The sequence below is a fragment of the Giraffa tippelskirchi genome, chromosome 5 (assembly GCF_054371585.1).
Source record: "Giraffa tippelskirchi isolate mGirTip1 chromosome 5, T2T-mGirTip1v1.2.pri, whole genome shotgun sequence".
In the NCBI taxonomy this organism is placed as follows: Eukaryota; Metazoa; Chordata; class Mammalia; order Artiodactyla; family Giraffidae; genus Giraffa; species Giraffa tippelskirchi.
In genome coordinates this window covers 166,003,240-166,019,322 of record NC_137279.1, presented here as the reverse complement: position 1 = coordinate 166,019,322, position 16,083 = coordinate 166,003,240, and the positions used below count along the sequence as shown (strand labels likewise).

Genomic DNA, 16,083 nt, shown 5'->3' with positions numbered 1-16,083 from the left:
CCTCTCTGAGCTTCAGATCTCCACTGAGCAGGCTGCTCTAGCCTCCTGTGTCCCTGGGCTGGAAAGGGAGTTGGTTTCCATCAGCTCGGTGGGGAGTCCTAGGCCACGGCTGAAGGGAATCTGCCCAGCCCCCTGGCTCATTGGAGCAGCAGGGAAAGACACAAAACCCAGACCCCAGCTGGTCCAGAACTGCCTCCCTCTGACCCAGGTGAACTTGTAGAGGTCTAACCTGCCTATGACTTTGCCCATCCTCTGCACATGCTTCTCCTTCAGCCTGGAGGCTCCGCCCCATTCCTACCCTCCACACCTCAGGAGTCCCCAGCAGAAGTTTTCACACACACGCTTCATTCATGCTGACCCTTCCTCCAGGCTCCTGAATCACTTGTCCACAATACCTGCCTCCAGCCTGCACCTGTGAAAGGGCGGAGCTCGTCCTAACTCATTCAATCCCTGAAGACCTGTGGGGTGGGGTCCCAGCCTTCCTTTGATACAGGAGTGGATAAGTTCAGAGAAGTTAGGTCACACAGTAGGTGGGAGGTCTTGCTCTCCAACTCCACTCTCCTGGCCTCTCACCCCTGGGGCAGTGACTTGATTCCTGTAGAGGCTGGGGAAGCGCTTAAAGGCAGGCAAGTGTTTCTGAGAACGCTTATCTCCTGGGGATGTGAGGGTTCGAAGGACCTGTGGCTTGCGGAGGATGCCACAGCCCTTTCAGACTGCGCGCGATGGCTCTTGGAGGAGTTTCGTGTCCCGTTCCCAAGCCCGCTTCGTGGGGCAGTAGGTGCGGGATGGCCCCCGAGGACCGCGGATTGCCGACAGTTCAGGGAGGTAGCGGTTAAAGAGCGGTCTTGCCTCTCTCCTCACCCGCTTCGCGCTGGGAAACCCCAATCCCAGCCAGCCGTCTCGCTGTTCCTTTAAGGTCGGGTGCGGCACCTGGAGCCACCCGGAGCCGCACCGCCGGGGAGTCTCCGCCCGTCCGGCGGCCGGCCGCGAGGACGCGGATCCGAGGAGAGGTGGGGCGGGCCGCGCCCCGGAGCCCAAGCGCAGGTTCCCGGCAGCCGTCGGCCAAGCCCCGAGCTGGGGCGGGGGTGATCATCACCGGAGTCGGCAGCTAAGCAGGACTCCGTGCGCCCCTCAACGCCCCCACCCGGTGGCCTTGTCCCTGCGCGGTGAAGGGGGCTCGGCACCGCTCCCACCGGAACTGGGACGGGACGGACGGCGGCGGACGAGACCCTTGGACTATACCCGCAGCCGGACGTTAGCGTTTCTGCGGGGGCGTGGAGAGCAGGGCTGGAGGACGGTCGCCAGAGCCGCCCCTAACGCTAGGCACCCCCAGCAGGCCGGAGGGACCGCCTTTCCCAGGTTCGCGCTGCCCTCGGGCACGACAGCCACCATGTCTTCACCCCCGGTGGATTCCTCGGGCTCCCCGCGCGGGGACCACGCCCGACCCTACGGCGCGATGAGTGCGCCCAAGGTGGGTATAAACTTCTTTAACCCCCCACCTCGTCTTCAGGTGCAGATCGGCTCCTCCTAAGCCAACCCCACCTGGTCCCCTTCCCTTCACCTTGAGCTCAGTGGTTTAGTGTGCAGAGTCTGGACACCCAAGTCTCCTCCTAACTGTGTTGTGACTCACTGGGTGGCCTTGGGCCGTGGCACTTGGAGCCTCAGTTTGCCCCGGGGCTATAGTGAAGATTGTTCGGAATACTTCTTGTTCAGATGGTTTAGTTCTTTACAGAAAACTGGCACCTAAAGTTCTCTTGTTGGTAGCAGGGACAATAGGATATTATTGTGCCCATTTCACAAAGGAGGAAACTGAGGCATGGAGAATCTAGGCAAACTTACCCAGTGTCAGAGCCAGGGTTCCTCCTCCGTCCAGCTGTGTCACTGCTTGCCAGCCTCCCATTTCATCTTCACAACTTGCTCCTCCCCCGGAGGCAGTAATTTGAGCTCAGAGATGTTGAGCAGCCTGATCAAGGTCACAGAGCAAACCAAGTGGCCACAGTCAAAGGGACATTACTTTACCAACAAAGGTCCGTCTAGTCAAGGCTATGGTCTTTCCAGTGGTCATGTATGGATGTGAGAGTTGCACCATAAAGAAAGCTGAGCACGGAAGAATCGATGCTTTTGAACTGTGGTGTTGGAGAAGACTCTTGAGAGTCCCTTGGACAGCAAGGAAATCAACCAGTCCATCCTAAAGGAAATCAGTCCTGAATATTCATTGGAAGGACTGATGTTGAAGCTGAAACTCCAATACTTTGGCCACCTGATGTGAAGAACTGACCCAATGGAAAAGACCCTGATGCTGGGAAAGACTGAAGGCAGGAGAAGGGGATGACAGAGGATGAGATGGTTGGATGGCATCACCGACTCGATGGATGTGACTTTGAGCAATCTCTGGGAGTTGGTGATGGACAGGGAAGCCTGGCGTGCTGCAGTCCATGAGGTTGCAAAGAGTCCCACACAACTGAGCGGCTGAACCAGTAGTCTGAGGGAGTGATAACTCTAGCTGGTGGGAGGTGGGGGTGGTAGCAGCAGAAAGACTTCTGCGAGGATGTGGTGTTTGGCATGGGTCTCAAAGGGGGTTGTGAAATGAGGGCCATGAATGGGGACAGAGGGCTCCCCAGGTGGAGGGAGCAACAGGTGTACAGGACGCCAGGTGGCAGGAACGTGGGTGCATGGATTGGAATAGGAGGGAGCTGGAAGGAGGGGTCCAGCCTGGCAGCCTGACAGAGTGCTGGATTGGGAATTGCACTTCTCTGGGGCTGGACTGGGTCCTGTCCTCCAGGGCAGGGAGTCCTGCCTTCCTCCCCCATATCAGGGTCCAGAGTGCACTCCTGTGAAGAGTGACTAAACTGCCTGAAGACCACCTCTCTGAAATGGACCGGGGAATCTTGGGTGAGGACATCCTGCTGATAATCCATCAGAGCCCCGATCTGTAAAAATAATGAAAACTACCGCACATCAGAGCAGTCTGTCCTTCATCCAGCAGACACTGACACCTTTCACTGCCCAGGGGTGGCAGGTCATTATGTGCTCTGCCTGCCCATGGGGGGAATCCACATGGAGAAAGAATGACTCCCACAGGAGATGACACAGCATCCAGTGAGAACATGCTAGGGGTGATCCAGGGGCTTGTCTGAGGTCTGGAAGCATTCAAGTCAGGAAGGAGGGCAGAGCATTTTAGAAAGTGGGAACTGCTTGAGCTAAAGACTTACAAATGCATCTATTCACAGCATGGTCTCAGCTTTATATACTGAGAAATACAGATCTATCTAGCTGTGCAGTCACAGGTATTTGAGTTAGACTAGTATGTGTGTGTGTTAGTTGCTCAGTTGTGTCTGACTCTTTGCAACCCCATGGATTGTAGCCCAGTCTCCTCTGTCCGTGGAATTCTCCAGGCAAGAATAATGGAGTGAGTAGCCGTTCCTTTCTCCAGGGGATCTTCCCAGCTCAGGGAGCAACCCCGGGTATCCTGCATTGCAGGCAGATTCTTTACTATCTGAGCCACCAGGAAGTCAGAGTAGACCTGGGTTCAGGTTTGGCATTGACCTCAGACAAGCTGTCACCCTTGCAGCTCTAATGTCTTGGGGACCTAGTGCTATTGCAAGGATTAAGATGGGGACATCTGTAAATTGCTGGGTGTGGTTCCCAGCCCCTGTAAATACCCAGTACACACTTGCTGCCACTATTATCAGGTATGCAGGCCAAGGGAGGAGGACCCAAAGGGAAGCATCCACTGTGGATCGTGCTCATCTCTGAGCGGCAGCATTAATGATATTTGCATTTTTATTCTCTTATGTGGTTTTCTCCTTTTCTCCACAATGAGTAACTATTGCTTTTATAGAAATTTAAAAGCATCGTAAGTTACCTTATGTCCCCTCCCTTTTGAACCTCCCTCCCACCTTCCTCCCCATCCCACCCCTCTAGGATGATACAGAGCCCCTGTTTGAGTTTCCTGAGCCATACAGCAAATTCCTCGTTGGCTATCTATTTTACATATGGTAATGTAAGTTTCCATGTTACTCTTTCCATACATCTCACCCTCTCCTCCCCTCTCCCCATATCCATAAGTCTATTCTCTATGTCTGTTTCTCCACTGTTGCCCTGTAAATAAATTCTTCAGTAGCATTTTTCTAGATTCCATATATATGCATACACACATTTTTAAACACATCTGGAAACATGCCCTTTTGAAATCTAAAGTCTCACCTACTAGATCTTGAACACTTTCCCATGCTCCTCAGCTCCCCGATGAGTGTGTCTTTGAATGGCTACACACCAGGGCATCATTCAGATGTACTCTGTTAGGCTGGGCAAGCCCCATTTGGAAGGCTGACCATTAGTCGAGTCTCTGGCCCTCTCCTTCAGTGGCTCAACTTGTGGAAGAGGAGAGGGGGACTCTAAGTTTTCCTGTCGGAGCCAGCCGACGAGTCAACGTAGACACAAACGCGGGATTCTTCGGCTTAGAAAGAAACAGACACAGACACAGCGGGGCGTTGAGAGGATCACTGCAACCTGTAATGCCAGTGATGCCTGTTTATTTTTACACATAGAATTTTATACCCTTATACCATCATCAAAAATCACCTAAGTAACATGCATCAGAAATCTCCTAAGTAACATAAAGCTATCAATCAAGATCCCATGATTATCTTATGATTCTGTATCTCAAAACTCAGGTTTCACCTAGGCAACACAAAGCCATCAATTAAGATCTCATGACTCTGTATCTCAGGACTCAGGTCGTATCTCAGGACTCAGGTCATAAAAGCCATCTGTCCTGCGTCAGATGCGCTCTAGAAGGCTGCAAGAAGTTTCCCTAATAAACAACAAGAGGTGGCGGGACAGAGAACTATGTCTGGACTTGACCCTTGAGTTAACAAAGGCAGCCCCAGCTCTCAAAGCAGAGCCTGCTTGCCAGGTTGCCCTGGAATTAACCCTTGAGTTAACAAGGCAGTTCTTCAAGGCACGTCCTGCTCGCAGGTTGCCCCCCGCATTTTCCCAGAGAGTGTGCCCTCTGTATGGATGAGGAGACAGGTCAGGCACAGTTGGGAGGCTTATCCCAGCTGGTGAGGTGCAGAGCAGGAACCAAAATCAGACTCCAAGGCTGGGTGCTGCAGCAGCTAGCATCCTGTATTCCCTCCCCTCTCCCAATCCCTCCCAGCTAGGAGAGGGGCTTTTCACACAAGGTTTATTCAGCAACACTGTTTCTCGTTTAGGAACACCTGTTCAACACCTGTTTATAGAGCAGCTAGCTACTATGTGCTAGGCGCTGGGAGATGGAGCTGTAAACAAGGCCGGTACAGACCCTGCCCTCAGGGAGCTTGCTGTCTAGTGAGGACAAAACGCAAAGAGAAGTCAAACAGACAGATAACAGCTTGGTCAATGAAGGCCCAGGGGACTCTGAGTTTCAAGTGTCCCCTTTGAAGGCTTCTCGGGTGAGTCAAGCTGAGCGTGGAGAGGACATTGATGATAGCAAGTTACCAGGGAGAGGGAACAGCGTGTACAATGACCTGGATGTTGGTTTTGGAGAAATCCCTTCCTGTCTGTATAATCTGGAGCCGGGGTTCCTCCCAGGTGTTTTTTCCACCCCTTGGGCATTTTGTTTTTTCTCACTGAGATAACACTGTCTGCTTAATTTGGCAACTAAGTTGGAAAAAGTCAGATATCATAAGAATTTCCCCCTGTTGTTAAATATCTGTGCTGAGCTTGATTTTTTTTTTAATCAGTCATGAATATTCCATCTAGATTTTATGCCATGGTTTATTCACCCTTTCCCTATAGTTGGACATTTAAACTCTTTCCAAATTATGACCATTAAAAATAAGGCCACAGTAAACATCTTTTTGCATGAAATTTTGCTTTGTGTTGTGAATTTCAGCTCCAGGCTTCTCAATGGCCTTTTCCCACTGGGGCCTGTACCTGCCCCCAGTTTCAGCGTCTTCCTCTGTCAAAGGGAGATTTGTTGTAGTTGTTGTTTAGTCACTAAGTCACATCCTACTCTTTTGCAACTCCATGGACTGTAGCCCACCAGGCTCCTCTTCCAGGCAAGAATACTGGAACGGGTTGCTATTTCCTTCTCTAGGGACTCTTCCCAACCCAGGGATCGAACCCAGGTCTCCTGCATCACAGGCGAATTCTTTACCAACTGAGCCACCTGGGAAGCCTATCAAATGGAGATAAGAACATCACCCTTTCGAGATTGTGACCTGGGTGAAGTGAGACAATGCATAAGCAGCAAGCCGCTCTCCGGGCGGGCCTGGCAGATCCCACAGAGTTCACTCTCCTCCCTCCCAGCCTGCAGGAGACACAGAGAGGAGTCTCATACCCACCAAGCAGATGAGGCCTCTGAGTCCTGGGGGGAGGCTGGGCAGGAAGCAGCTGCACTTACTGAGTCCTGCCAGGTCCCAGGTATGATGTCAGGACCTTGGGACACATGATCGGTGGCCTTCAGAGCAGCCCTGGACAGTTGGGAGCATCATCTCCATTCCACAGATGAGGAAACAGAGGCACAGAGGAGTCAAATGACCCCTCCACGATTGCGCAGTGATTTCAGGCAGGACTAAAACCCACATCTGGTACCCAGCAGGCCTCTCACAGGACTCGTTTGTTCTTTTTTCCTCCTTTTCTGTCCAGACATGTGACAGGGCTCACGTGGCCTCCACCCTGCGCTACTGCATGATGGTCAGCGGCACGGTGGTCCTGGTGGCTGGGACCCTCTGCTTCGCCTGGTGGAGTGAAGGAGACGCAGGCCCCCAGCCCAGCCAGTCGGCCCCACCCACTGGATGCCCTGAGGCCCCCAGTGCCCTGCTCAGGTCGGTCAGCTTCTTCTGCTGCGGCGCAGGCGGCCTGCTTCTGCTCTTCGGCCTGCTGTGGTCAGTCAAGGCCAGCACTCAGAGGCTGCCTCGATGGGACCCATACCACTTCTCCAGGGACCTGTATTACCTCACTGTGGAATCCTCAGAGAAGGAGAGCTGCGGATCAGGTGCAGCTGCAGGGAGTGGGGGCCACAGGTAGGGCACAGTCACACCATCAGGCATTTACTCAGCAAACTCCCATGGCGTTTCTCCTCTGGTCCAGGCTTTACCTATGCTTTGGAGTCCTGGAGGCTGATCAGCACTCCTGGAAGTGTTTTAAGTCCCTTAACAGAGGCAGGCTTTGACAAATCAGAGTAGTTAAAGCTGTGAAAGAGGGCAGACGTGGTCCTGTGGTACATGGGAAAATCCAGGAAGGCTTCCTGGAGGAAGTGGCAGTAGAGATTAGTATGGTATTGGGCAGAGTAGAGTAGGGGTTAAGAACTCACCCACAGGAATCAGACCCATAGGGAGCCTCTCCTGGTTCTGTCACTAACTAGCTATGGGACTTCAGGAGATTATGCAACCCCACTAAAGCTCAACATCTCATCAGAAATAAAACAGGAGTCATAAGAATGACAATGGTAGCAAATGCCTATATAGTACTTGGATGTTGTTGTTGAGTCGCTAAGTCCTGTCTGACTCTTTGTGACCCCATGGACTGCAGCACACCAGGAGGCTTCCCTGTCCTTCACTATCTCCTGGAGTGTTTTTCAAACTCATGTCCATTGAGTCAGTGATGCCATGCCATCCAGCCACCTTATCCTCTGTCTCCCACTTCTCCTCCTGCCCTCTATCTTTGCCAGCATCAGGGTCTTTTCCAATGAGTCGGCTCATAGTACTTACCTGAGATGATGTATATGAAGAACTCAGCCCAGAGCCTGGTACATGGTAGGTACACATCAAATGTCAACTTTTCCTCAAGTGGATATGGTGGAGATAGGTGTCTTAAGCAGACAGAAGAGCATGTGCAAAAGACCAGGGATGAGGTAGGGAATGGAGAAAAAATCTTATATTTACATAATATTTCTCATGTTTTTTTAAATCACTCCCTCCTAAACAGGAGACTGTTTAGACTTTTTTCCCCTTAATCCTCCCTCATGGAATGTTAATACCTTATTATGTACTTACTCTTTCACCAAGTGTCTGCTGTGCTTGCGTATATCAGGGGCCTGCATGCACCTTCCCTAGTCCAGCCCACCTGCAAGGTAAGAATTACTATTTACAGAAAAAGAAGGTGAGGGTTATACAGCTAGAAAGTGGCAGAACCTGCTGGCTGTAAGGTGTGCATACCCCTACACCACTCTGTAAGCTCTGGATTTGCATGCACTAAGGGCTAAACCAGATATCCATGAGTTGGCCTGGGACCTGGGCACTCTTCTTCCCTGAGTTAGAGAGGAAAATGCATCCTGAGTTAAAGAAGGTCACAGATTAATCCCTGCTACTGGCCTGTGACTCCCTGAGGTCACAGACAATAGAATGTTCAACGGAAGTCCCTTAGTCCAGTGGTCAGGCCTTGGTTTGACTTTAGAGGGAAGGGCAGGGTCTTGGGGCCTCTTCACTTCTCAGATGAGAAACCTGGGTCTCAGAGAGACCAGCGACCTACTTGGTCACACAGTGAGTTATTGGTTGGAACCAGATCATGCCTCAGGGTGCCTGTCCTTCCCCGCCCAGCCTGACCTGAGCACAGAGAGTGGGTGTTGTCAATACACACAGTCGTGTTGACCCAACAGGGTCCAGGCCACAGCTGCATGTCAGGTGGGGGAACTCAGCCTTCTTTCCCAGCTGGGCCAGGGAGGAACTCACCCACTGCAGGGTGCTCATGGCCCATCAAGTTCAGAGACTATGTCTTAGACTCAGAGCTGGGGTAGCTTCATGTTGGGGAGGCTGCTTCTGCTAATGGCTCTTTCTTTTCCCTGGGGCTGAGCCGTCCTGGCCCTCCTACTGAAAGCCCAGCATCTGGGCCCCATGGGGAGGTCATTTAGCTATCCCTGCCTCCAGGCGCCTCGCTCTCTGGGGTAACTCCAGGTTAGAGACAAAGGCCATCTAGGCTGATGACTTGGGTGGGCCCATTTCCCTCTTGGGGCCTCAGTTTCCTCATTTATTCATCTGCTTTCATGCATTTCACCAACATTTACTGAGTGCCTAATTCTGCAGGGCACTGACAATGAAGAAGGACGAAACGGACAAAATCCCTACTCTCAGGGGCTCCCATATGAAATGTCAGCCCTACATGAAGTGCCTGGGTGGGAGGCCTCTGGGATCCCCCACTCCCAACCACAGTGAGAACAGCAGAAAAAAGCATGGGTCTAGTCAGATATAAGGCTGTCAGTGTCTACTCTTTCCTAAGCTGTGTGTTCTTGAACCTGTTACTTAGACTCTCTGAGCCATATCTAGTTTTTCTCATCAATCGTGGAATTTTCCCTAGGATTGCCGTTAGGCTCAAATGAGATGATAGATGGGGAGGTGTATTTACTGCAAAACTCAATCCTCTTCCTTTGCTTTCATTTGATGATGTACTTTCATGCCTACTGATTTAAGCCTCACTGCTTAAAAGGCAGTGTAAGGTCCATTTTACAGATGAGAAAGCTGAGGTATGGAGAGATTAGGGATTGGGTAGGGGAGATGTGATGGTTGGCGTTGGCTGGGGCTTTGCCACTTAGTTGATGTGCGGCCCTAGCTTACCTGTGCGATGACTGACCAGGCTTGTCACGAATGTGAAATGAGATTAGAGAGCTTGAATGTAGGGCAAATAGTGCTTCACCCCTGGTCCCTTTCCCCTTTCCCTACTATGTTTGTCTGACTCAGCTGAATGGTGGAGAAGCTGGTGCTAGGCTCAGATCTCCCTTCGCTACCAGGCTCAGTGAAGCTTCCTGAGCACGGGGACCACAGCGGCCTGCCCGCCCCACCCAGCTGCAGGGAGCCACGTCCAGAATGTGCCGTGAATGGGTCTGCCCCTCAAGTGTGCAATGTGGTCCCCCAGCCTCGGGCTTCATGTCCCCAAGTTTCCGGCTTTCGGGACCATGACTGTGGTGACCTGGGGCTGGGTGGGCCCAGCTGGCTAGGTGAGATGGTGTGAGGGTTACTGCACCTCTGCCCTCTAAGCAAACTTCCTGCTGTGGGCTGGTCTCACCTGGCAGCTGTGCCCTGCCCTGCCAGCTGTTGCCTGCTGAAGCAGTGCCAGGGGTACCCAAGGCCTGCCTCGTGTCTCCCGGGCTTGGAGAAGTAGAGAGTGGCTGGGGCATGGCTAGGAGGTGAGCAGGGCAGGAGATGTGGGCTTCTGGAAGCCTAATCATCCATATTTTCCTGAGTGTTGTCAAAGCATTTTCCATTTTCCCTTTCCCTGAATCTATAAAATAGAAATTGTTATCCTCATTTTACAGGTGAGAAAAAAGAGGGTCAGATTGGGTATGAACATAGCCTAGGTCACATAGCAATTGAACCTAGCTTGCCTGCCTCCAGGAGCAATATTCTATGTCTGCCCTCACTTCAAATGACACTGTGAGTCAGAGGCAGGTGGGACCCCTTATCAGCTTCCTTGGCCGAAGTGCCCCGTATTACCTCATTTAATCTTCACATGGTCCTGTGAGGTCGGTGCCCGTATGGTCCCCGTTTACAGATGGGGAAACTGGGGCTCAGATTAATAGAGTTACTTACTGTTTGCAAAAGTTTTCACTTTCATCTCAGGTTCAAAGGATTTGCTAACAAAATAAGCCACTCGTTATATACAAATAAATAATACAGATATTTATTAGAGAATTATCTAACTTTTCAATATACTAACATTAAAGGAAAAGAGAAAGAGACCAGACAATACATCACCAAATTGGGTTTTGACCAACATACAGACTTGAACAGCACTGGTAAGTCCTGTGTCACAGCACATCTAGAGCCCCGATTGGGAAAGGGTCCCAAGGCAGCACGTCAGCTCTGTGGGTGGAGACTTCAAAGACTGCAGTTTGAGGTTCCCATTTATAATCCCAGGATGGTGGCAAACTGATATTGTAATCAACCTGTGACCAAATTGCAGCTCTGGCTTCACCTTAATGCTGTTTACTTTGCCTTGTAAAACTTGGAATGTTGTTAAGCCTGGGGCTTGGTTGGCCAGGCCCCCTCCAGGGGCTCAACAATCTCAAGATTCCTCCCTCATCTTATCTGTGGTGCTGCAAGTCTTGCACTCACAGCGGACAGTCACTCACAGTCAGGGCAGTGTCCAGGCAGGTTAGAAGCAAGGTCAGAGGCCTGCTCTGCTTTGTCTCTGAAGCCTAAACAAGACTATTCATTTAATTTCCCTAACACTGACCCACGATCTCCCACGGAGAATGTGGCTGAGCAGGGAGCTGAACCGGCCAATGCTGTGACTCATAATCAACCCTAGAGATGCTTGGGGTGGGAAGGGACCTCCAGAATCACCTGTCAGCCCCTGTATGTGGCAGTATCTTCCCAAAGCAGAAGCAGCCCAGACATAGGATCAGTGACTCTCCTACCCCCACGGTCCTGGGAAGGGAAGGAGCACTGACTCCCCACAGGTGATTCTCCAGGGCCCTGAGAGGACAGAGGGTCAGCCTCATTTCCATCAGCTTTGGTGTGACTGGGATGCAAGTGACCTATTCTTGGAATCTAGAGGGCAGAGCCTGGTCAGAAGAGCCTGGAGGGATCTCAAGTCCCCTCCAGGGTGGTTCATCTAGAGGAGGTGGGGGAAAGTCACAAGAAAGCCAAGCTGCTCAGAGATAGATATGGTTGACTAGGTAGATAGTGAACTCTCTGTCTCTGGAGGTATGCAAGCAGAGGTAGTCACTTAGCAGACTTACCATGTCAGGGCCTCAGGCATTCAGATGGGCAAGGGAATTGAGGTCTCCCATCTTGCCCTGAGCAGCTGCAACTCCAGACCTTGTAAGGGAGATTATAGTAAGATGGAAGTCTTTCTCTTCATGGATCATCATTTAGTTTTTCAACAAACACCCCCAGCATCAATCTCTGGACTGACTTAAAGTCATTCCCTGTCCTAGGGGACCACCAGGTGGGGTCAACGCAGTGACAGAGGGGAGAGTCCTGTGGGGGCCCAGAGCAGGGAGTGGGAGCTTGGCAAGGGGAGGTCAGCAGAGCTCCCCAGAGGAGACTCCAAGGACAAGTGGGAACTGACAGGGAAGCAGGGAAGGAGTGAGGGAGGTGGGAAGGGCTTTCCCTGTAGAGAGAATTGAGGAGACAGAGGGTGTGATGAGCCCAGGTGGAGAACTAAGTGAGTGGAGACCTGACTGCAAGGGAGGGAGAGTAGAGTCAAGGAGCTGAGGTGGGCAGGGGCTGGCGGCTGTCAAGCTCCAGCTGCGTTTGTGGGGCCCAGGGAAGCCCATAGCCTCCCTCCCCCTCTCCCCGGTGTGCAGTCGGGTTAGTTGGTTGTGCAGTTGGTTGATAGCCTCTCTTCTGTCCCTCTAGGACCCTGAAGGTGATTACCGTCCCCACTTACCAGGAGGCTGTGCGCTGCCCACTGGCTGGGGGGCCCTCGACACCACCTGCATCCCCTGTGGAGGAAGACCTGGAGTGCAGTGCCTCGGGGGATGCCCTGCTTGGGGCCCAGCCCCCCTTGCCTCCACCCAGTTATGAGAGCCTCTTCTTTGCTGCTGGTGGCATCCCTGGAGAGACAGCCCCTGGGGCTGCATGCTCCCTCACGGGCCCTGTTCAGATTACAGAGGGTGGAAGTTAAAGTCTTCTAGAAGGCAATGGCAACCCACTCCAGTACTCTTGCCTGGAAAATCTCATGGACGGAGAAGCCTGGTGGTCTGCAGTCCATGGGGTCGCTAAGAGTCGGACATGACTGAGTGACTTCACTTTCACTTTTCACTTTCATGCACTGGAGAAGGCAGTGGCAACCCACTCCAGTATTCTTGCCTGGAGAATCCGGTCTATGGGGTCGCACAGTCGGACACGACTGAAGCGACTTAGCAGCAGCAGCAGGCCTGGAAGCTGGAGACCAATGATGGGCTTCTTCTAAGTGTCTGGTACAGTGCCTGGTACACACAGGCAGTCAACAAATATTGCTGAATGCTGTTTTGTTTTTTCTATTGCTTTGTAACAGATGGCTGAAAATAAATCCATTCTATTATCTCTCATGATTCCATGGATCGCCTGGGCCCAGCTGGGTGGTCCTACTGCCCCTTGTGATGGTGGGGCTGCAGTCCATGGGGCTCAGCATGCCCAAGATGGCACTTTCACATGACTGGCAGTTACTGTTGGCTGTCAGCTGGGAAATATTCTTGTGCTGATGAGGAAATTGGGGCCTAGAGGCAGAGCCAGGACTGGCCCAAAGTAATGCATTGAGTTTTGGTTATACCAAAAGAACATGGACTCTGAATTCAGACCATCTGTGCATGAGTTCCACCAGGTACCAGCTGAGTGACTTTGGACAAGTGGCTATACCTCTCTCTGCCTCAGTTTCCTCATCTGTTAAATGGGAATTACAGAGGCACCAGCCCCTGAGTTTTGAACATTAAATAAGATGATAGCAGGTGACATTATGAGATCACATTGAACCTGTAGGCTCAGTGCTAATGTAGCAAACAATAAATGCAGACTTCTGAGCCCAGTGGCAGAGTCTCTTAAGTATGCAGTGATTGTTAGATTTTGTTAGTAGAGGTAACCCCCCCTCCAACTAGGTGCCTCTGCTCCTAGACCTCCTGTGACAGGGAGCTCCACACCTGTTCTTGTATTCCAGATATGATAGAAATGTCTGCTTCCAGAATGTCATATCCCATTCACAGATGAGAAAACTAGCCCAGAGAGGTTAAGTAACCTTCCGAGGGTCACTCCGCAAGCAGGAGTTCAAAGTCCTGGGGCTCAGTCAGAGTCAGCTGTGTAGGAACAGCATTCCCTGAGGAGCTTCCCATTTACCAGGCCAGGTTCCCTGCAGTTCTTTCACATCCTCAAGCTCTTTGCTACAGGTAGTGTCCCCATTTAACAGGTGTGGAAACTGAGTCTAAGAGAGGTAAATTCACAGAGAATAAAAGTTTTTCATATAAATAAATGTGTTTTCATTCAGGCCTGGTTGGGTTCCAGTCCTTGGATCCTCCCACTTAGGCCTGGACCAGCTCGTTACCTGCCATCCTGTCTCCCTGCTTCTTCCGGGGTCCCCTGACGTCCCTTCAAAGTTTAGTGGAAAGTATTAGTTGCTCAGTTTGCTGGCTCTTTGCAAACCCATGGATTTATAGCCCACCAGGCTACTCACCCAAGGAATTCTCCAGGCAAGAATACTGGAGTAGTGGGTAGCCATTTCCTTCTCCAGGGGATCTTCCTGACCCAGAGATCAAACCCAGGTCTCCATTGCAGGCAGATTCTTTACTGTCTGAGGCACCATGGAAGCCCACTGGACAGAATGAGGCTGATCAAACTCAGATCCGTGACACCCCTCCTGGGCTCAAAACCCTGAGTGGTTCCCAGGTCGCTCTGAGTAATGAAATCTCTAATGAGGATGGTGTGGAGGGTCTGGGTCCCCGCCCTTGCTCTCTGCTGCAGTCGGCCCCCCTATGGGCCTTTGCTCCTGTCTTCTCTCTCTGGAAGTTTTCCTCCAGGCTTACTCCTCATGCCCCTCACATCTTTGTCTGAACCTCTCTTCAAGATGCCACCCTGAGCCAATCTGTTAAAACTGTTATCCCACCCAGCACCCTGCACTCCCAGCCTCCTTCTTGCTCTACTTTTTAAATAACACCTGTCATCAGTTAATATTTCACCTTTAAAAAATTTATTAGTTTGTTTATTATGTTTCTACCCACCAGCAAGCTCTCTGAGAGCAGGGATATTCTTGCTTCCTTCCTTTACATATACATACAATATATACAATTATATAATTCCTTTACCTAGAGCTTAGAAACAGCGCCTGGCCCGTGGAAGATGCTCAGTAGATATTTGTTGACTGAGAATGAAACAAAAAAGGTCAGTTATCCTGGTCATTCCTGGGCCCTTTCTCAGCCACCTGAGCCAGATCTTGTGGCTCTTCTCGTGGATCTTGTGGATCCTCTCCCTTCCTCATCACCAGATCCCAGATCCCTATCCTATACTTCTTCTCTCTCTCTTCCTTGTGTGTGCCTTGTACTTCCTGCTATGATGGAGATGCAGGTTTGAATTCTGCCTTGGCCCTGACCTTTCTGTGGGACCCTGAGATGCACAGGTGCAGGCACATGCGTGTGTACACGCACACATACCAGCTTTCACTGTGTACCTTGGGGATTTGCCTGGGGGAGGTGCAAGGGATTCATCAGGACCTCTGCAATTCCTAAGGGGTTAAAGGGGTTCCAGGCTGGGAAGCAAAGCCCAGCTTCCCTCCTACCTCCAAACTGAGGAATTTCCCCCAGGCAGGTGAGTTAATGAGTTGCAGGTGTGATTTGGAGGCACCACCTTTGCCAAGCAGGAGCTGGAAGAGGCAGGGGTTGGGGAGGGCTGGAAGACTGGAAACACTTTTTCTATAGTCCTAAGTCATCTGCGTCCCAACTGAAAGTCCCTGGGAGTGGCAGTGGTTTGCTCAAGGTCACCAGCTCCTTGGAGGCCAAGCCAGGGCCATGGAGCCAGTCTCCTGACAAGCCAGGGTCTCTTCTGAGCTGCAATGGCATCAACTGTGAACTGGGAAGGACTCAGGTTGAGCAGCCCCATGAGGCTGGGTCTGTCAACCTAGCCCCCAGGGGACACTGGTTCTCTTTCTGGTCTCTTTCCTCCTGCGCCCGGCTGACTAGTTTATTCATCCATCACTCAGAGCTCACCTCTGATGCCTGTCCCCAGACCTGGGACATCAGGGACACTCTGGGCTCAAGCCTCTCCCCTCCTTGCACTGAGCTCCTCCTTTGCCCTGTTTTCCTCTGTGTTGACCAGTGACCCCACCCCCTGGAGCTCACCACTTCAAATCAGTTGGAAAATTCCCTCACTCTCCATCCCCTCAGCAGCTAATGACTCTTTTAAAAACTATTCATTTTAATCTTCATAGCCCTAGGTTTCTGCTAGAGTCTGGTGACTGCCCCTCACTTCCACCATCTCCTTTTGCTTCTTCCAACCTGATCTCAGAACCAGAGGATGGGTACAAAATGAAAATCCAACCCGTGTCACTCCCCACATAACTCCCTTGGAGACTCCCTGTTGGCCTCTGAAAGATGCCGGCTCCCCTGGTCTGACCCCAGGTTTCCTGCCTGCGTTTCCTCTCCGGCCTCCCTCTCCTCTGGAGCTGATAGGCATCCCTCCATTCCCAAATATGAAT

General features: G+C 51.6%; 1 protein-coding gene across 9 annotated transcripts; it reads left to right on the top strand.

Moving 5' to 3' along the window:
- Positions 1–486: 486 nt before the first annotated feature.
- TMEM61 (transmembrane protein 61) lies at positions 487–12,953 on the top strand. Of its 9 annotated transcripts, none has more exons than XM_081489159.1 (6): positions 577–626; positions 917–1,471; positions 6,634–7,010; positions 7,995–8,059; positions 10,643–10,714; positions 12,285–12,953. In XM_081489159.1, exons 2-6 carry the CDS (start codon positions 1,391–1,393, stop codon positions 12,290–12,292), a joined length of 603 nt encoding a protein of 200 aa, XP_081345285.1. In that variant the 5' UTR covers positions 577–626; positions 917–1,390; the 3' UTR covers positions 12,293–12,953. The 9 variants fall into 9 exon arrangements, with proteins under 9 accessions (XP_081345288.1, XP_081345284.1, XP_081345281.1 ...); XM_081489164.1 differs by having other exon boundaries at positions 595–626; positions 6,634–6,982; XM_081489162.1 differs by having other exon boundaries at positions 487–1,471; positions 6,634–6,982.
- Positions 12,954–16,083: the final 3,130 nt, after the last annotated feature.

What these genes read in the sequence shown, in the direction of transcription:
- TMEM61 (XM_081489155.1), top strand. Translation starts at nt 1,391, where the DNA reads ATGTCTTCACCCCCGGTGGATTCCTCGGGCTCCCCGCGCGGGGACCAC. An exon ending in GCGCGATGAGTGCGCCCAAG is followed by an intron (nt 1,472 to 6,633) that starts GTGGGTATAAAC and finishes TTTTCTGTCCAG; the next exon opens with ACATGTGACAGGGCTCACGT. An exon ending in GCAGGGAGTGGGGGCCACAG is followed by an intron (nt 7,011 to 12,284) that starts GTAGGGCACAGT and finishes CTGTCCCTCTAG; the next exon opens with GACCCTGAAGGTGATTACCG.